This window comes from Natator depressus, chromosome 3, assembly GCF_965152275.1.
Source record: "Natator depressus isolate rNatDep1 chromosome 3, rNatDep2.hap1, whole genome shotgun sequence".
NCBI classification, from domain to species: Eukaryota; Metazoa; Chordata; order Testudines; family Cheloniidae; genus Natator; species Natator depressus.
Genome location: NC_134236.1, coordinates 56,939,695 through 56,960,374, shown reverse-complemented (window position 1 = coordinate 56,960,374; position 20,680 = coordinate 56,939,695). Strand labels below are relative to the sequence as shown.

The window sequence follows — 20,680 nt, the reverse complement described above, 5'->3', positions numbered from 1 at the left end:
TGATGTTCACAGAGTTATCTAAAGTCAGCAGAGGCTGTTTGGACCATATTTAGCCTGTCAAAGTATCACTTTCATTTCTTGCAGATCTGTGAAAAGTATTGCTCATATTTAAAGAGGAAGGAAAACAAATTTAAGCAGGATATACAAGATATGATATGCAGATGCTACTTGTAACATAACTGTAAGAGAAAAATGTACTGTACATCACAAAATAAGAAACTGAAATAGTGGAAATTTGAACACTTGTATAAAATTCCTGATTGCAAATTAGATTTTGCTTCCTGATATTGTTCAGCAAAATAGATCCCAAAGTTTCCATAGTAATTAGCCAATATTAAAAGACATGAAAAAAATCATATTTTCCATTAATATGTAATACATTTTTATCAAATACAATGAAATCTACTCCACTAGACATTCCCTGTCTCAAACAACCATTTTAAAGTATCCTCAAGATTTCTAGTACAGTTTTGCACTATCTTTTGTTAAAGACCACTGCTTCTATACAAGGCAGTTTAAGTATTTACTTAAGACAGGATTCCTTGTACTGTACATTCACTGTACATGACAAATATTTGGTAAGCTATTCTGATTATTTGGTTATAAATATGTTATATAATAGTGTGTGTTTGTATTATACACACACAAACACAAAGGAGGGATTTTTAGAGACACCTAAGTGACAGAGGAGCATATTTGCCATTGAAAGTCTATGGGAGTTGTGCTTCTAAGTCACTTAGATGTTTTTAAAAATCTCACCCTAAGTATTTAGCATATTTTCATATTATTTCTAAAACTGGGTGAACTTCACCCATAGGTATTTTGTTTGTCACATTTTGTGTATGTACAGGAGTTCACGTTTTCAGCATCTGACTGTTGAGAATTCCCCTGTTTAAACCTCTCAAATCATTAACTTCCACCATGCACCACCTGTGCTGAGGAGACATTGGACAAGATTCTGATCATAGTGAGAATGGTATAAATCTGGCCTGACTTCAGCTGAATTAAGCCAACTCCATTTTGCTCTGTGGACACTTGCTCGTGAGAGGTGACACACAAAAGCCAGAAATCATTCAATTCTGCAACAAAGGTTGGTGAATTAGCGGGGGATCTATTTCAGAGGTTCTGCCATTGTGGCAAGTGAAGCACTGCCTCGTTTAGAAAAAGCACAACATAAATCAGTATAAAACACATTCCGTTCATCTTGTTTCTATGCACCATTCTTGGATGGTAAATTTAACAGGGTAGCCCTATGAAATGAAGGATCCATATGGGGACAGCTGCTCCAGTGCCCTAAGTATGTATCCTCCTCCTTCTTATAGGCAGAATAGAAGCATGATTTCACTGAACAGCCTGCCAGCTACTACACAGCATTTAGAGACACTTTCAAAAGTACCCTTACATAAATGGTACATGTTGAGCGAAAGCTAGTTACAGTATCTCAACTAAAATTTTGACCTAGAGGCACAATTGATTAAATAACATACAGTGGTGCCTTTAAAAAGTTTCCTATTTACCAGTAGGTCAGGTATTACAGGTCTGACCATTCTCAGAGTTATGTTCTAGCCTTAAAAAGGTAAAAGGAAACTTTTAAAGGGAATCCACTAAACAGTCAGGTAAGTGTTTTCTTTTCTCTGGAGGGTGGTTATATTATGATCTAGAACCTGACTGCAAGATATGTGCTGTCAGCATGTGAGTAGTAGAGGGCAAATTTCATACAAACACAAAATAGTTAGGCTTCCCCCAGTGTTCAGTATTGCAAACAATGTACATTAGATTTATCATGTAACATCTTTCGAACACACTGAGTTAAACCGTGCAAGACTTAAATTACGCAGTTAAATAACAGCAGATGGAAATGTAAGTTGTGTAGGCAAGGAAGAAAAGTTTATTTATTACTTCTCATTAAAAGAGTAAAATGAAATTATATTAGATTATCAATATGTTTGAAATTCTTCCCTCATTATGCAAGTTCTTCTAATGCTACTCTGGAAACTACAGTCAGTGCACAATATTCTGTGGTTTCTAAACTCCACTGAACCCAGGTGGTTAATTTCCTAACACAGTCCCTGATCTTGCAGAGACTCAGGCATGTGTGTAACTTTGCATGTGAACTGTCCCAGTGACTTCATTGGCACTATCTACCTGCATAAAGTTAGGCATATGCTTAAGTCTTTACAGGATTGGGGCTGAAACTTGCTATGGAGTATGTATTATACATAACAGGAAAAACAGCATTTGTTGCTGGGACATATCTGATTAAAATAATCAAGAACAACACTGATAGTAAATGTAAACAGGAGCAGCTCGTTGCTTCCCCTGCTCAGCAAGAACAGTGGTGGTTTAATGGCTTTAAGGGACTTAAGAAGGCCTTGAAATAATTGAAATCTTTTTCTACTTTATTATTAACCATTACTCATGGAGAAGGAAATGACCACTTCCTTCACGTGTCATCAAGGTGTATCTTTTGACATAGGTTTCAATGCTTGATAACTAGCTAAACCTATTAATATTAGTTTCTTCATTCCTTTGGCAGTACATATATTTTTGTATTGCAGGTTAGTTTGGTCAAACAAAATTACTGTACTTGTCTGCTGATATTAAGTATCTCATGATAATCTTTATACTAGATGTTGAATATCTGTTAAAATTGCCGAAATACCTGCTCAGTTATATCAAACGTGAGGGTAGTAATGTTTTAATATTCATTCATTGAAGGAACCGTCACAATTTTGTGTTTGATCACCCTACATGTTCCTACTCTTGGCATCCAACAAGATTAAATGTCAGAAACCATAAATAGTTGCTCAACACATTTTTCTTTTTTCAGGGTAAGGGGAAGCTTGGACCAGCAGTAAGTATCATTTTATACATGCTACAGACTGTGATTGCATAACAAATCAAAGTAATAAAATAAAAAGACAATAATAATTTTGGTCCTGATGTTCTGTATCTATTCCTACATAGTTTTACAACTAACATTTTAGACCATTTTAGTCCTTTGGGTGCACAGATGTGTTTCTGAGGGCATAATTTATCTCCAGTTGCTTTGGGAAGATATTTGCCTGTGTACTGAGATCTCTATCATACAGATGACTGTAAATAATTTATATATATTTCTTTCTTTTACGTGGCTATTGTAGGGTCCCCCTGGTGTAGCAGGACTTCCTGGTGAAGTAGGCCGTGTTGGTCCATCCGTGAGTACTGCATTATGTTTGCCAGTAATTTGCATTTTCTCACTGGCTGAAAGACACTGTGCAGAAGGAAATATAATTATTATACCATCCAAACATGGTTTAGGATAGGAGACCACAAAAACATTCATAAGTATTTCATTGGATTATTTTTCCTGCTGGGATTATAGGAGGAGGAGCAGGTTGGTGGAAATCTTGTCAGAAATAAACAATAATTAATAGCACAAAAATACGACCATCTGTAATAATAGAATGAAGTTTCAGAGTAGCAGCCGTGTTAGTCTGTATCCACAAAAAGAACAGGAGTACTTGTGGCACCTTAGATTCTAACAAATTTATTAGAGAATAAGCTTTCGTGGGCTACAGCCCACTTCATTGGATGCATATGTTCCATTCTATGCATCCGATGAAGTGGGCTGTAGCCCACGAAAGCTTGTGCTCTAATAAATTTGTTAGTCTCTAAGGTGCCACAAGTTCTCCTGTTCTTTTTAACAGAATGAAGTGTTTCATACAATATTCCACACACAAAAAGAATGCTAAGGATGCAAAGGAAGTCACTAAAAAAATTAGGAAAGGGCAAAGTTAAGGTTGGCTGTAGAATGTTAACTTTGGCCCCTGGTGTGTTTACGTTATGTTAAAATCTTTTATTACATGATCACACACTGGTTTTCCCCATGACCCCTGTTTGATGTCAGTGAATAAGGCAGTTGTTCAATATTTCTTTTGATCCTCATCATTCAGTGTGGCCCCATTTACTGCACATCAACCCAACCTTGCCCTGATTAAGGATTTTTTCTCTTTAATTATAGCCTTTTTGTGGCACTGATCTCCAGACTATCTCAATACCTCACAAACACAATTAATTAATTTATCCCCTAGACACCTCTGTGAAGTCAGGAACTACTATTATCTCCATTTTCAGAAGGAGAACTGAGACAGAGAGAGATTAAGGGCTAGTTTGTACAATTTAAATACATCCCATCCATTCACAAAGCCATGAGGATGGAGCAGTCCCTATAGTCTCCTGAGCACTTAGCACTTATATTTCATATCTTCAGAGCTGTTTAGAGACATTATGGGTTACACTCTTACCGGAATCAGAGGTGACCCACTCGTTAGGTAGACCAGAAAATAAACTGTAAATCAGTCATAATTTTGTCCCTGGATCAGGAGTCAGAGGGGGTAGAAGAGTAAATTACTTTATCCCTTTTCGTGGAACTGCTTATTTGACACTGTTTACATAGATACTCTGACCAGTGAATAGGTGTCCCTCATCCCTGCCCTCCTATGCACTTTTCCACAGTGGTGGCTACCACGCAAATATTACTAAGGGCAGGTTCAGCATGTTGTCTAATTTTTGCTTCATATTTTGTCACTGAAATAAGACTCAAAGCTACACTTTCAGTTGTGAAAGAAAGTAAGGAATAGCATTTTAATTTTTTTTTAATGAAGCATCCCAGCCATTTTCTTAGTTGATTTAACTTCAGTGTTAACCTCTCAAAACACTTTACAGTCAGTCATATCAAATAAGAACATAGTTAAAAGGTGAGACCAATCAAGAAGCAATAAGACTTGATTTAAAGTAAGACTGTAGTCAGAAAAATGATACAGAACTCCCACAGTGCTATTTTTACTGAATTATTTTCTTTCACTTACTTCCATATCAAGTTTTCTCAGTTTTATAAATCAAAAGATATTAGAGAGATGAGGTAGGTGAGGTAATATATATTGTTGGACCAACTTCTGTTGATGGAAGGTACAAGCTTTTCATCAGGAGCTTAATAAGCTAATAAGAACACAACTCTTATTCAGGTTTGGGGAAGGAAGCAGCATGTCTGCTTCCCGAGACCTGAGGAAGAGCTCTGTGCAGCTCAAAAACGTGTACCTGATAGCAACAGATGTTGGTCCAATAATATGTATTACCTCATCTACCTTTCAGAGTAACAGCAGTGTTAGTCTGTATTCGCAAAAAGAAAAGGAGTACTTGTGGCACCTTAGAGACTAACCAATTTATTTGAGCAATTTATTATGCTCAAATAAATTGGTTAGTCTCTAAGGTGCCACAAGTACTCCTTTTCTCATCTACCTTGTATCTCTCATATGCTGGGACCAACATGAGTACAACAGCACTGTAAATCAAAGCTGTAATTCTCAGCTTGGGCTTCAAAAATCTAGTTGTACTCTTTCTGATTTGTACATCCTCTCCAGTGATGAAGGTTCTTTATTCAGAAGTTAGCTGACAATTTTGTGGATGACACGTGAGGCGGAATAGGCTCTAGATTACTTTCAATACTGTACTGGTCCTCCAGTGACAACAGGAGTAAAATCTTGGTTTGGGGCCTGCTCCTGCTTCCAGTAAAGACAACTGCAGAGTTCCCATTGGCTTCACAGTACAGGATTAAGCCCTTGTCCTTAAAGCAGGTATGCCTCGAAGACACAAACAGATCAAATAAGGGAGTGTCTGGTTTACACAATCACTTTTCTGACTATAGCTATACTAGAACAGAAGCTTATGGCATGCACGAAATGGAACAACAGAGAATTCCACAAGTAATGGGACATAGTAAAATATCGCCTCCCAAACATATTACATACTACAGTACTTGACAGTATTATTTCATATGTCATTCTATTGAATTCGTTGGGAGATATTAAACAAAATCAAATGAAATTTACCGTTCAAATGAAATTTCTGTTGTGACCTCTATCGTGCAGAAAATGGCCATTTCATGGCATATGTCATGTGATATCTTTTCACTCCCTATTAAATTAGTACCAATGATACTGGTGCTCTATATGAAGTAAAGAGATGACTGGTGTTATTCAAGAAGACACCTTATGTACCACATCTTTATTTATTTTAGGATTTTCTATCATGCCCATCATCATAGCATCCACACGCTTGAATAATAAAAATAAGTCACATGTTTGAGGATTACTCCACTCTCTTAGGAGAACTTCAAGCATGTGATACAAGCAAATACAATCTCACAGCCATCTCGAGTTAAGTTTATTTCCTTATACTCTACAACCAGACCTGTATTCTTGAAATATGAGTTTTACTGTTCTAAGATTGGTTGCTTAGTCTGTCCTTTTGTGGTTGCCTCACCTTAGTTGCTGCAGGCCTGAATATACAGCTGTTGTGTATATCATTGCCAGGAATTAATTAAATGTATTCTAAAATATTAGGGTGATGCTGGAAAGAGAGGTCCTCCAGGCCCACCAGGGCCCCCAGGCCCCAGAGTAAGTGGTTATGTTTAATATATGCTAATGTTTGGATAAGTGCTGTGTCCCTGTGTGACCTATCATTTAAATCAGATTCTGTACCAGATGACTGGAGGATAGCTAATGTGATACCAATTTTTAAGAAAAGCTCCAGCGGCGACCCCAGCAATTACAGGCTGGTAAGCCTAACTTCTGTACCAGGCAAATTGGTTGAAACAATACTAAACAACAGGAATATCAGACAGATAGATGAACACAATATGTTGGGGAAGAGTCAACACAGATTTTGTAAAAGAAATCATGCCTCACTAATATATTAGAATTCTTTGAGGGGGTCAGCAAACATGCGGACAAGGATGATCCTGTAGATGTAGTATACCTAGACTTTCAGAAGACATTTGATAAGGTCCCTCACCAAAGGCTCTTAAGCAAATTAAGCAGTCATGGGGTAAGAGGGAAAATCCTCTTTTGGATCAGTAACTGGTTAAAAGATAGGAAACAAAGGGTAGGAATAAATGGTCAGTTTTCAGAATGGAAAGAGGTGAATAGTGGTGTTCTCCGGCGGTCTGTACTGTGTCCTGTGGTGTTCAACCTATTCATAAATGATCTGGAAAAAAAGAGGTAAATAGTCAGGTGGCAAAGTCTGCAGATGATACAAAACTACTCAAGATACTTAAGTCCAAAGCAGACTGCTAAGAGTTACAAAGGGATCTCACAAAACTGGTGATTGGGCAACAAAATAGCAGATGAAATTCAGTGTTGGTAAATGCAAAGTAATGCACATTGAAAAACTTAATCCCAACTCTCTATATAAAATGATGGGGTTTAAATTAGCTGTTACCAGTCATGAAAGAGATCTTGGAGTCATTGTGGATAGTTCTCTGAAAACATCCACTCAGTGTGCAGTGGCAGTCAAAAAAGCTAACCGAATGTTAGGAACCATTAGGAAAGCGATAGATATTAGGCCGAAAAATATCATAATGCCTCTCTATAGATTCATGGCATGCCCACATCTTGAATACTGTGCGCAGATCTGGTCACCCCATCTCAAAAAAGATATATTAGAATTGGAAAAGTAACAGAGAAAGGCAACAAAAATGATTAAGGGAATGGCATAGCTTCTGTATGAGGACAGATTAAAAAGATGGGGAACTTTTAGCTTGGAAAAGAGATAACTAAGGGGGGATATGATAGGGGTCTATAAAATCTTGACTAGTGTGGAGAAAGTGAATAAGGAAGTGTTATTTACTCCTTCACATAACACAAGAACCAGAAGTTACACAATGAAATTAATAGGCAGCAGGTTTAAAATAAACAAAAGGAAGTATTTCTTCTCACAGTGTAGTCAACCTGTGGAACTCATTGCCAGGGGATGTCATGAAGGCCAAAAATATAACAGGGTTCAAGAAAGAATTAGATAAGTTCATAGAGGATAGGTCCATCAATGGTTATTAGCCAGAATGTTAAGGGATGCAATGCCATCTTGTGAGTGTCCCTAGACTCTGTTTGCCAGAAGCTGGGAGTGGATGACAGAGGATGGATCACTCAATGATTGTCTGTTCAATTAATTCCCTCTGAAGCACCTGGTATTGGCCACTGTTGGAGGACAGAATACTGGGATAGATGGACGATTGATCTGACCCAGGATGGCCATTCTTATGTTCTTATGTCCTGCTCATGCAAAACTTCCACTGAAGTCAAAAGACTGAGTAAGGACTTCAGGGATGCAGCAAGGCTGGATTCAGGCTTAGGCACTTAAAAGATCATGTCTAGAGGCCCAGCTTGTAGAGTCATGTGATGACATCGGAATCTCAGCTTTCATTTTTAAAAAAGTAAGTTTCTAGCCCTCATGGTTGCAAAGAGAAGTTTGGGAATGTAAACCTAGTGTAATGGATGCAATGATGCCTGCTGGAGTCTGCAGATAACAGTTCACACCTCTCTGAGTTATTGTTTCAGGCTAACGCTAAGGCCTACTGCTCTGGTTAGTCCCACCAACAGCACCCAACCAGAGGATTCTGTGCATCAGGAGGAGAAGTGTCCTGTGGGCCTAGCCCATCAATGCAAGCAGAGACACCCTGCCTCTTGGGTTGACTACTGGGAGCTCACCTTCTGCCACTTCCCCTGCCTCTCTGGGAGGGTGGTTCACTTTCCACTACCACTTCAAGTGGGACCTGGGTCTACTGTGTAGGATTGGGGCTGGAGCTACAAAGGAGGGGGCAGATTCTTAAGTTGGCGCTGTAGTCCAGTACATCTCTAGTCAGAGCGTCAGATGTTTCCAAATACTGTTTTTGTGACTCTCCTCTGTGGGCCTTTTGAGAGGAGGGATTTGTACTATGCATTTACCTTTGCAGTTTTTTAATTTGCGAGAGGTGCAATTGACGGCAGATCGTCATCTGGCAGACAGAGCACATGCTGGGGAATGACACACCTGGCATCTAGGAAATGAGCGTGTCATCTTAATTTCTCTGTAAGGGAAGGGATTCTAGTAAAGGGATTTCTACTATCCCTTTGCTAGACTGTCCCAACAGCAATACAGGGATGCTATTTTCTTGGGGCTATATCTCATTTTCCATGGAAAGTTGCTAGAAAATGTGAAGTCGCCATGAATGATAAAACTGAGAAAAATACCAAGGAAATAAATAGCAACAAACTACACCAGGCTCTGCTGCTCCTTCTATTTTTACACTGACGCTTCCATCCCCCTCAGGCACCACTGCAGTGCGCCACTCCCATTCCATTTAAGGCCATTATATTCCACCAAACTACCCCCAACCTTTCCCAAATGTTTGTGCTTCCATGAAAGCTCATCAGTTCTCTGAGTCTCACGGTGCTTCCCTACTCAAACAGAAGGCACACCTCTCCATAACAGACTGCCAGATCCTTCCATGAACCCAGTCTTGCTCACATGTAGTTACCTTTCTTCCTAACTTTTTCCCCAGTCTTCCCTCAGTAGACTCCATGATCCTCTCCTATTCCCATTAAGGCCAGACCATTTCCTAAGAAACTCATTTATCTTCTATTGACTGCATCCCTTTTGTACACAGATCTCTAACTTGCAATTCCAATGGCTGATAGAATCATGAATTGTCTATCAACTCTTCTGCTGCGAGAGGGATCCTTTTTTTCTCTAAAGAATTAAGTCTTGTCTTTATGAAGGAGATGTTTTTGTTCCGTATTAAATAATCATCAGAATGTAAGAAAGTTTGCCTTCATCTGTTTCATTTACCCAGATAACTTCTTTAAGAACCCCAACTCTGAAAACAATTTTCAGTCAATTACAATGTAGAAATACTTCTGCTGAGAACATAACATAAGATCTGTGGTGCAACTGGACTACATAGCCAAATGAGATATGGGAACATTTAATACATAGTATTACTAAATCAGATGCAGCTGTTGATATTTAATAGAAAAATATGGTATGTTTCTGGATACACTGAGTTCATATGTGATTATTAGGCTGAATTTATACAAAAATATGTATTGTATTACTTTAGTCTAATTCTCACATATGGCTTTTGGTACTTAAAAGAAATCCGTGATGTTTTAAAAACAAAGAGAGTTTTTGCTTTTCAGAAAAGCAAATCCAAGATGGAGGGCAGAATATTGCATACAGACGCTTGCAATTTATAACAGTTAAATAAAGCTCCCTTTGCATATGTCTACACAGCAGTCAAACACCTGCAGCTGGTCTATGTCAGCTGACATGGGCTCGCAGGGCTTGGGCTCCAAGACGGTAAAATTGCAGTGTAAACATTCGGGTTTGGGCTGGAGGCCGGCTTCTGGGACCCTTCCCCCTTGCAGGGGTCCCAGAGGTTAGGCTCCAGCAGAAGCCTGGACATCTACACTGCAATTTTATAGCTGCAGAGCCTGAACACCACGAGCCCAGTCAGCTGACACGGGCCCGCCATAGGTGTTTAAGTGCACTTTCAGGATTTCAGCCCCAGAGATTATCTGACATTTCTATATCTTCTGCTTTCCTACACTGAAGTGTGTCAGGCGTGGTTTTTGTTGTATGAGACAAGGTCATTTTTTCCTGTTGTTCTCTTTCTAACTTTGAACCTTTTCATCAAATTTAGGGAACAGTTGGGCTGCATGAAGGAGATCCACTGGTAAGACATTTGTTCACCTTTTTGAAAAATACAATCTTAAACCACAATATACCTTTTAAAGTTTCTTATCCCTGTTAAGTCAATGTGTGGATACTTTTTCAGTGTCCCAATGCTTGTGCACCTGGTCGTCCAGGACACGCTGGCCTAATAGGAATGAAGGTAAGAGAATTGATGTACTTAAACTAGTTGCATCAACACTGCAGATATGCAGACTACAATGCTGAATCACTGATTGGGGTGGGGACTTCCTGGCCATTGGGTCTCCCATTATATTGTCCAGAAAGCATGGTGCCAAGATATTTCTGAGATCACTTTCCAAAGCATCTATAGTCCCAAACTTTCAGACATGCTAGGTATTCCTCCAAGCCTTTTGATTTTATAGAAGGCCTCAGAATGTCAAATTGAAACAAGCACCTTCTTGACTCACACTTTAGTTTCTTTTATGTTCTTTTGTCTGATTTATGGGGATACTATCCTTATGAGGGGATTACTAGTGCAGTGTTGGACACACTGATTTACTGGATCTGGGATTAGGTTTTTCTGAAGGTTGCACTACAGCCCATTTCCGAATGTGTCTAGGTGTGCCTGGAGTTGGGGAGGTGTTACAGAAGGTACGCCTGGAGAGTGGTAGGCAGGCTATGTTGGAAGAGTGGATCTCTCAAATTCTAAATAAATTGTCTGCACTCTTTTTTATTTCTTTTATTTTAGGGTCACAAAGGAGTAAAAGGAGAGGCTGGTGAACCAGGAAAACAAGGTCATAAGGTACGATAACAGTATTTTAATGGGCTAGCAGTAGTTTAATGGAAGGCAATGATCGGTAGCAAAATAACTGCCAGTTTAGCCTATACTTCAAAAAGAGTCATCTTGTTAGAATCCATCAAAATTATTGATAGTTCTGCCAGAAAGAACTGAGAGCCCACTTCCTGTATGGCATTTGGGTCACTATCAGCACATTGTCTGCTAAGTCATCCCCCCTATTCTTCATTCATTATCACACAGAAATTGGCACTCTCACTTTTCATTTTGACCATCAGAATAATTATTATTGAACTAACTGCACAATAAAACCAGTATTTATTAATGTTAAAAATTGGGAATTAAGTGCAGAAAGTCTATAGGAGACTAGAGAATGCTTAGGGTGGCACAGCTGAGCAGAGAGAGGGCAAAGGGAGATGGCAGCATGGGGGAAAAGAGTACATGATGGGGGAGGGAAAGGTATAAGTAACCACAACAGAGATGAAGGAAAGGGCCAAGGACTGAATCGCTTGAAGACTGAACTACATTCTCACCTAAAAACATAATTCATCTGGAGTGGGCTTGTTGGATACTTGTGAGGAAATCTGGGGAACCTTGCACTACCTTTGCCCACGCTGAAACTTTTTGGTCCACAGAGGACTTCTCTTTCCAAGGCAGGCAATCTAGCACCTTAAACTACCTTAAAAACAAGGAACAAAGTTTGTGCCATAATCCCCGGCTCCATATCCATATATACAATGAAAAGAATATTAACTTCTCAGAAGTAGTCCCTCCACTTTTCAGAATGCTTGAGCTATAAGAGTTGCCAAATCCTTGTTGTGCCCCAGAACCAACCTCTTGTAAATCAGCCTAGCACTGAGAATTGTAGCTCTGCTCTCTAACAGCATACAGGGGCAAAGTGGGGGAGGGTTTACCTGGTCACCAGGAAGGTGTCTGGATTAATAAGGCACAGTATTGGTTTGATAATAACAACACAGAAGGATAATGCTGGATTGCATGTGAGGCTGTCAACATACACATCCAGCTTTTAGACTCCAAACAAAACCTCATTACAATTTTTTAAAATCTGATTGAACAAACCTGGGAATACTAACTTTGAGAAAAATGGAACGATTTAGCTTAAATAAAACATACCCTTGCTACTCTTGAGCAAAATGACCTCCTTATCTTCATTCATATTCCTTCTTGGAGCACATTTCTTCCATGAAGCCTATAAACAGTAATTCAGCAAAGAAAGAAGTCTGCAATTTTTTATACAGAGAGAGTTGAATTGTGTTGCAATTGCCCTTTCATTTAATGAGCCAATGTATTATGTGCCTTAATTTACTATCTGTCTAATGTTAAGTGTAAGCTCTTTGGGGCACGAAATGTGTCTGTGCTGGGTTTCCTTCAACCCAGAGCATGTTGACAGGGCTCAGTGAGTAAGAAGTGATAACTCTTATGCTGATAGTGTTTTCCCTTTCCTGGTATGGATTTGCTTCAGCTTTCTTTCTTTTGTTTTTCCAGGGTGAGGAAGGTGCCCAGGGAGTCATAGGTGATGTCGGAGCTCAAGGCCCTCCAGTAAAGTATTTCCTTTTTGAATAGCACTATCAATTTGTTTCATGTCACCATATCTGTTTATTTATAAGCAATTAGACATGAAATAATATTACACATCTATCTTTTAATAATAATATCACACTGATTGTGAATAAAGGTAAAAATATTTAAAAGTGTGCATAGTAAAACCTCACAGCATGCCCTTTTCTGCTCTCATGGCTTGGTTCTTGTAATGCTTTCACATTGTAAATAATGTGTGGTCTGTCTTATATTACTTTTTAAACCACAGGGGGGTGACTAGATGATTGAACTGGGCTTTTCTGGCCTCACTGTGCATGATTTTGGTGACAGAGGCCCTAAACCTGCAAAGACATATACGTGTGCTTAACTTTGAGATTTACGGTACATCTACACTGAAAAAACAAAACAAATAACAACACAGCCCTGCAGCAGTGAGTCTCAGAGTCCAGGTCTACAGATTTGGGCTTGTGTGATGGTGCTAAAAATAGCCACGTAGATATTCTCACTTGGACTGGAGCTTAGGCTCTGAGATCACGCTTCTCACCAGGTTTCAGACCCTGAGCTCCAGCCTGAGGGGGAACATCTAACAAGGCTATTCTTAGCAATGTGGGCCCAAGTCTGTGGAACTGGGCTCTGAGATTTGCTGCCATGGGTTGTTTTTTTTTTTTTTTTTTTTTTTTTTTTTTTGCAGGGTAGATGTAACCTTAGACTTTGCAGAACTGAGGATTTAGTGGCCACCACTCCTGGGCAGATTGTGGCGTACTCCTATAATTTCATTGTGCCTCCCCCAAGAGTCCTAATTGCCCTGTTCCTGTTTGTTCTTCCTTAGCTGGTTCCTTCATGATCAGCCCTCCCTCCAGTTCCCATAGCTAGGACAGGCAATAGGGAACAGGAAGGAGCAAGAGGGTCACTCCCAACAACAGAGCGAGGCCTTAATCATGGCATGCTTACTCCCTTTTTCAGAGTTTGTATAGTCTCTGGTTTCCTGGTGAGTGAGTTAGGAGAAAGAAGTGTGGATGGTGAGGATTTATATTTTTCTGGGATTGAAAAGAGTTCTCTAATGCTTACTGTGTCTGGGTTTGACTGGAGATTTGACTAGTGCAATTTTGGGGGAAATGAAATCATTCAGTAGGACTTAACTATCCTTCATGCTCATGACTTTCAAGTCCTAGATCACGGAGGTCCAGACAAATATAAAAGTCTGATTAGAGCTTACAGACATACAAGAGACTGCATAGAACGAAGAATATAAGCCCTTCTTATCCTTAAGACTGATAAAACCTCCCTAATAAAGTAGTTGCCTGAGCTCACTGTACTAAAAGATCCATTTTCTGTTCCTCATTTTCTAAAGCAGGCCTGTAGTGTTCATCCTCAGCCAGGCCTAGTGATTTAACACACTTGTAGTTAGTGGCCCACAGTCATACAGGTTCTCATGTAGTGCATTCATCAGGAAATAACACATTACATTACTCATTAAACTCCACAGCACCACCAGTAAGTGGCCTTACTAACAGATCTTCAAAATCACAATATTTTAAAGTGTTGTCCACTACAAGCCAGGATTCAAGAGGCAGGGAAAGTGATGTCAGCTTAAAAAGGGATATGCCAGGCCCGGGAGGGGCGGGGGCGTTAATAGGGTAGACAGTTTGGATTAAAATAGTCTGTAAGGTTTCTTAGAAATAAAAGCCTTAAACCCGATTCCTCTCAGTCAGATTTTTTCCAGGGGTTTACTTCAACTTTATGCTTCTCAGAACAATGAGTATTTTTCTGTCCCTAAAATATAGTTGTGTTTGAGGCCTCAGTGCAGTTTTGGTCAATCTGACAATTCCTTTAGACTGAGCTACCTGTGTCCTAATTTGATATTTTATTAATTGTACAGTTTTCAAATTACCACATGAATTAAACATTTTAATGCAGAAGCATTTGGCTCTTTTTTTATATAAAAGGGAAGGAATAAAATAATGACAAAGAAAATATGTAGTACCTTAAGAAGTCTACTATCTGAAAACTACCACATTTCTGATAACAAAATAGCAGTATGGTCTAAATTGTCACAATACTTTTCATTTTCAGGGGATTCAAGGGTTGAGAGGCATAACTGGTATAATGGGAGCCAAAGGGAACAAAGTAAGTACTAGCAATTATCTCTATAGAATATAATGTAGCTGGCAGTCAGAGGTTGGCCCTACTACATGTAATTTTTAAACTATGGGTCACTATGCAATGGGTGCTTTCTGGGTTTAGCCTTACTTCAGCTTTTGATACCCTCCTTTGCTATGTCTACACTTTCTCACTCCCACCAAGTGTGCTCCAGCAATTGTAACATCATAAATCTGGTCAGGAGGACAGCCAAACCTTTCTTTTCTGAGTAAATGCCTTCTGTACATCAGCAAATTTTGTTGAAGTGGACTTTCTGCAGTTTCTTACTATTCTCTCCTTCTCCCCAAGACTTACAGTAGTTTGGCATATCCTCTTGGTGCTGTTGGCAAGGCATCAAGCTTAATTGTGACATTAATTTACACAGGCCATAACCTTTTGAAATAAAACTAAAGTTTATTGAATATTCCTTTCTCCTGATTGTGTCCACCTCAACCTTTCTACTTCTATCTCCTATTTTCACCTGCTTGCCTTGGTAAATGGATCACTTTCATTAGTTCAGTTTCAATAGCCAGTCACTGACCAGAATGGTGCAAATCCAGTCTGAGTATCCAGTGAAAGATATGGAAAGCAAAGCTTTCTTGTTCTACAATTCCTACCATATATCCACACTGTCCCCTTCCACAGTTATTTGGCCACTTACATTCCTGCCCCAGCTATGTGAAATACTTACTGCCTCTCTCTGAGACACACATTCCTTATTCTTTCTAAATCTTTTCTAAGACATTTCTTTTCACTTTGGCTTATAATTGATTCTCTCTATAAAGAATTTTTGAAGATAGTCTCATAAAACTATCTAAAAATCAATTGCAATTCACATTTTGATGTCAGTCCATTATGCTATATACATGCAGTATGTTTTTCTGTGATGCAGGGAATTAGTTAATGACAACAATGAAGTGTTCTGCAATAGTTTAAAGTGACTTAATTCATCACTGTCCAGTACATTTTGATAGAGGAATGACAATTTCATATATAATATTTGATGGCATTTAATTATGTAACTCCCCAAAAGGTAAACTAGAGTTTAAAAAGATTAAGCCACTTTGTCAAAACAGTTTGTATTTATAATAATAACAATCCAGAGCCAAATTCAGAGAGGTGCAGGGCACTTGCAATTCCTATAGAAGTAATTGGGATATGTAGGTGCTTGGTACATCTCAGGGAGTCAGCCTTACTATCTTGTGTTCTCTTTATTTTGTAGGGTGCTCGTGGCCTTGATGGTGACCCTGGTCCACGAGGGCTCCCTGGTGGATCTGTAAGTAGAGTTTTGTGTCAGCCAGATCCTTCAAAGTGATATTAACTATTAATGTTTATAAAAATAAAGTAGGGGGCTGTCTGCTTTGGCAAAGGGTTTTCCCTTAGTACAGGAGAGGGGAAACTACGGCCTGATGCAGCCCGTCAGGGCTTTAAATCCGGCCCTCGAGATTGCCAGCTCCATGGCACTGTGGGGCTAAGGCAGGCTCCCTGACCCTGCACTGCTCCTGGAAGCAGCCAGCACCAGGTCCCTGCGGCACCGGGGGGAAGCAGGGATGGCTGCAGAGGGCTCCATGTGCTGCCCTCACTTGCAGGCACCTCCCCCAGCAGCTCCCATTGGCGGGGAACAGGGAAACCGCAACCAATGGGAGCTTTGGGGGTGGTACCCACAGGCGAGGGCAGCGTGTGGTGGAGCCGCCTGCCCCACCCTACCCCCAGGAGCCACTGCCGGACATGCTGGCCACTTCCAGGAGTGACGCGGGGCTAGGGCAGGCAAGGAGGTAAGTAGCACTGGGCCAGAGCCCCCACCCTTCCAGCACCCTGAATCCGCTAACCCTCTGCCTTGAGCCCCCTTCCACACCCCCTCCTGCACCCCAACCCCTTGCCCTGAGCCCTTTCCTGCACACCACACCCCCTCCCACACCCCGCACTCTCTCCTGAACCCCAACCCCTTGCCCCAGCCCTACATTCGTGGCCCTGCATGCAATTTCCCCATCCAGATGTGGCCCTCGGACCAAAATGTTTGCCCACCCCTGCCTTAGTATGTGTGGAAACAAATAAAAGAGGACAGAGAGGCGGTAATAAGTGATTTAAGGTGTCTTTTCCTTACAACTATGAAGGTGAGCTACCCCTGACATATCTGATACAAGAGTGCAGTTGGTCTATGGAAAAATCAAGACCAAAGGGCAAAATTATAGTCTCATTAGATCATTGTAAAGTCAGTATAATTCCACTGATATCAGGACAAAAGAAAGAATTTGGGTCATTGAGTTTAGTTATGATTTTAAAAGTTACATATTTTCATAACAAGTATTAAATAGCCACTTACCTTAGCTAGAAAGCAGGAACAGCTGGTCATTAAGGGCTCCTGGAGCTAACTCCTAGCTAATTCCCCAACAGCCACAATGGACACTGTTCTATCTGTAGTGTGGCTAGTGTATTGCCAAGTTGAGAAGGCTGAAGTCTTTCCTCCTCCTACATTCTCTACAGCAGTGCTGTTTAATCTGTTCATCTTCATACTATTTCACCAAGGTCAAGGGGCCACAGTCAGTACTTTAGAGCAAGCCTTTTGTCCTGTTGCGTGCACTTTTCACTGTTTGAGTGGCAAACGGAGTGGAGAGCACCTATAAATTCCTTGTGGGCATAAAGCCAATGTACCCACCTGCTACATCTCGCTCCATGCAGCCCCTGCCTCTGGGGGTGGGAAGGAGGAGTAGCTGGCTAGCCCCAGCTGGCATATGGCCCCTAGGGGATGGCTCTAACTGGTATAAGTCAGAGCAAGCTGCGGAGAGACTTCAGGCTCCTTCAGACTGAGCTAGGCAGAGAATAAGCGAGCCATTATTAGTGTTTGTCAACTTCTCTCTCATTTCCCCTTGAGGTGGGTGTTGTGGGAGGGGAGTCACTCTTTGGTAGGCACAGCCTCAGGTGCAGACAGAGCCAATCAAACTTCTGTTCTGCTTCCCCTGGGCTTCCACATCCTGACAGAAAAGCAGGGAATGAAGCAACCGGTGCTGCTCCCTCCAGCCTCTTCTGCAATGAGCAGATGCCTAGCGGGTGAGCTGGATAGCAATTACAGCAAGGAAGGGACAACAGTTGCTCAGAGTATTCCCATCTCACCTCAGAGCTGCTCCTGTTGCCATGGAGGAAGAGGTGTCCCCATCTGGATCCCTGTAGTAATAGGGTTAATTCAAACACTTCAGTTTAACAATTGCAGGGCATTTTCTTCTTGAGACAGTTACGCTCAAAGGCTACAACTTAGACTCTTGGGAGACAAAAGCGTCTCCACCCCAGACCCAAGGTTGGACACCACTGCTTTAGAGGCTGCTGTACACTTATAGCTGGCTACCGCAGCGAGACTTCTGGTTGCATTGGAGCTTGTAGCGAAGCGAGACTCACCAGTGCGGTGCCTCCTGCTGGTCATCTTGGGAATTAGCTCTTTCCAGCCCAGAGCACCCTGTGCAGGCTGGTGTCTCGCCTGCCGCTGGCCCCGTGTCCCTCCCAGACCCCAGTGCCCTTTAACCTGGGGTTCTGCCCCAGCAGTACCCCCATACTCCAAGTCTCCCCTCTCAGGGGAACCCCCAACCCTCTAAACCCACCTTGCCTCAGTGGCTACTGCCCATCATCTAGCCCCCGCTCACTAGGGCAGACTGCAGTGTAATGGCCACTCATCACTGGCAAGGGCCAAGTTAGGACCTGGTGTCTTTGCCTATCCCCAGGCTGCCCCTCTGCAGCCCCAGTACCTTTTGTAGGCCTTCACCAAGGTCTGCAGCCTGGGGTTTTACCAGGCTGGAGCTCCCCAGATCCCTCTGCCCTTCCCCAGCACTGCTCCACCTCAGGTATCTTGCTTCCTGGTAGCTAGCCCTTCCCACTCCAGGGCTAGAGTGAGATTCCTTCAGTTCCTGGCCCCCAGCCCTCTTATAAGGGCCAGCTGGGCCCTAAATGAGATGGCCACCACCTGTGGTCAGCTACTCACTCCCCTTATTTCCAGCCACAGTGCTCTCCAGGGCTGCTTTTACCATTGGCTCCCCAGGGAAGCCCTCTCCCAGGGCTGTTTTAACCCCTTCAGGGCAAGAGCAGGGTGACTACCCCGCTACAGAGCTGTTCTAGTCACACCTCGATTCATGGCAGCATGATGTTTCTGTTTTGTGCTTACTTCATTTTCAGCAGCCCCGACTGCCCTGCTGCTGGTGCCACATGTTCCAAAGTTAGCTCAGACGTTCACTTTAACTTTCCCAAAAGTTCCTTGTTCAAAATCCCAACATCTAGACAATCTCTTATGTGTTCTCCTTACTGATGCCAAAGTCACAATTCTCTGCTTCCAAGAGGCTTCCAAGCTTTCGCCAGGTCTCTGCCCTTTCAGTAAAAGCTTGCCCATTTGTGTGTTACATTCAATATTGAAATGCAACAATCACCAAACTTTTAACGAATGATCAGTACGTGTATCCTCAGAGAAAATGCAGGGAGACGGCACAATGGGCCTCCTTTTCTTCCCACTTCCCCACCAGCCTCCCACATCCCCACTGGCTTCCCAGTTTTTCACTTCTCAAATCTAACTAAACTGAAGGGAAGACGGGGGATGAAGGGAAGGAAAAAGTAGATCAAATACCACCAGTTATTGTAGGTGACAGTTGCCACTGCTAGGAATCAGTGCCCGAGTTACAAAGGTTTTTTAACATAATTCAGATATAAGCAGATTCTGAGGGAATCTGGAAGTATTTGCCCCATACCATCTAGGATCATTCTACTTCTCTAGTTGTCTCCCCAACCACCCTTCACATAACATTCAACCTTATAGTTGATCTCATTTAATCTCTACTAGACAGGATTTCTTCATGCTTAAGTGCATAATCATAAACTGTACAAATGACCATATATGTAAATAATTCTCTCTCCAGCCCATGATGTAACATTGCACAATTAGCCTGTGTGTGTTTGAGCATTTCTGTCTCTGAAGCCTCAGGAATAGATGATTTCCTGTAACTGATACCAGACAAGATGGGCCAGGTTAGCCTGGTATAACAATTCGTGTTCTTAAAATGGCATATGTAAAAAATAAAGAAAAAATGTTTTTTTAAAAATTGGGCATAACATACATACATAACTTTGCATCTATTCCTGCCCACTATCATAACACAGCAGCAAGCACTTTTATGTTTTGGAGACACAAAAGTCACTTGTTTTACAAACAAAACACAAAAACTTCTCTTTGCATTATTCAGTTGAATGATAAAAGTCAGTGACTCTTCCCTTTCATGCATGAGGATAAACAAATCATTTTTGAGTCCAATAGAAGCTAAATGTTGTCCATTTAAATAAGGGCACTTTACCCCTTTTCTAACAATATTTGTTTTGGTGGGGAAAGCAGTTTGGGTGTTTTAGATGTCATAACAAAAGGGTTCAATGTATTTAGAAATAAAAGATAGCCTTATAGCAGAGAAATTGTTCCAATTAAGCACCTTTATACAGTTGGTATTGTGTATTGTATAGGTTTTTTCAGACATTTTGAGTCTGATAGTTGCTATTGAAGTTAACGGTGTAACTTGATAACAGGAGAACAGGCACTTAGTAAAAAGATGTTTATTTCTCAGGGCCAAGTCTCTAAACTCGCTTTGGGGTCTGAAGGTCAAGTTGGGTTCTTTTCTTTTTGCACATCATTATCCCACATTGGAACGGTTCCATAAAGGGGACCTGGGCTCAATG

The 20,680-nt window shown here is 41.1% G+C and overlaps 1 protein-coding gene across 1 annotated transcript in view; it reads left to right on the top strand.

Annotated features, from left to right (window-relative positions):
- The window catches only part of COL9A1 (collagen type IX alpha 1 chain), a 104,141-nt gene that overhangs the window by 34,649 nt on the left and 48,812 nt on the right, over positions 1 to 20,680 (top strand). The window contains exons 13-21 of the mRNA XM_074947920.1: positions 2,831 to 2,854; positions 3,144 to 3,197; positions 6,384 to 6,437; positions 10,499 to 10,531; positions 10,634 to 10,690; positions 11,240 to 11,293; positions 12,794 to 12,847; positions 14,921 to 14,974; positions 16,209 to 16,262. Coding sequence (XP_074804021.1) covers positions 2,831 to 2,854; positions 3,144 to 3,197; positions 6,384 to 6,437; positions 10,499 to 10,531; positions 10,634 to 10,690; positions 11,240 to 11,293; positions 12,794 to 12,847; positions 14,921 to 14,974; positions 16,209 to 16,262 — 438 coding nt within the window. The remainder of the gene's footprint in view (positions 1 to 2,830; positions 2,855 to 3,143; positions 3,198 to 6,383; positions 6,438 to 10,498; positions 10,532 to 10,633; positions 10,691 to 11,239; positions 11,294 to 12,793; positions 12,848 to 14,920; positions 14,975 to 16,208; positions 16,263 to 20,680) is intronic.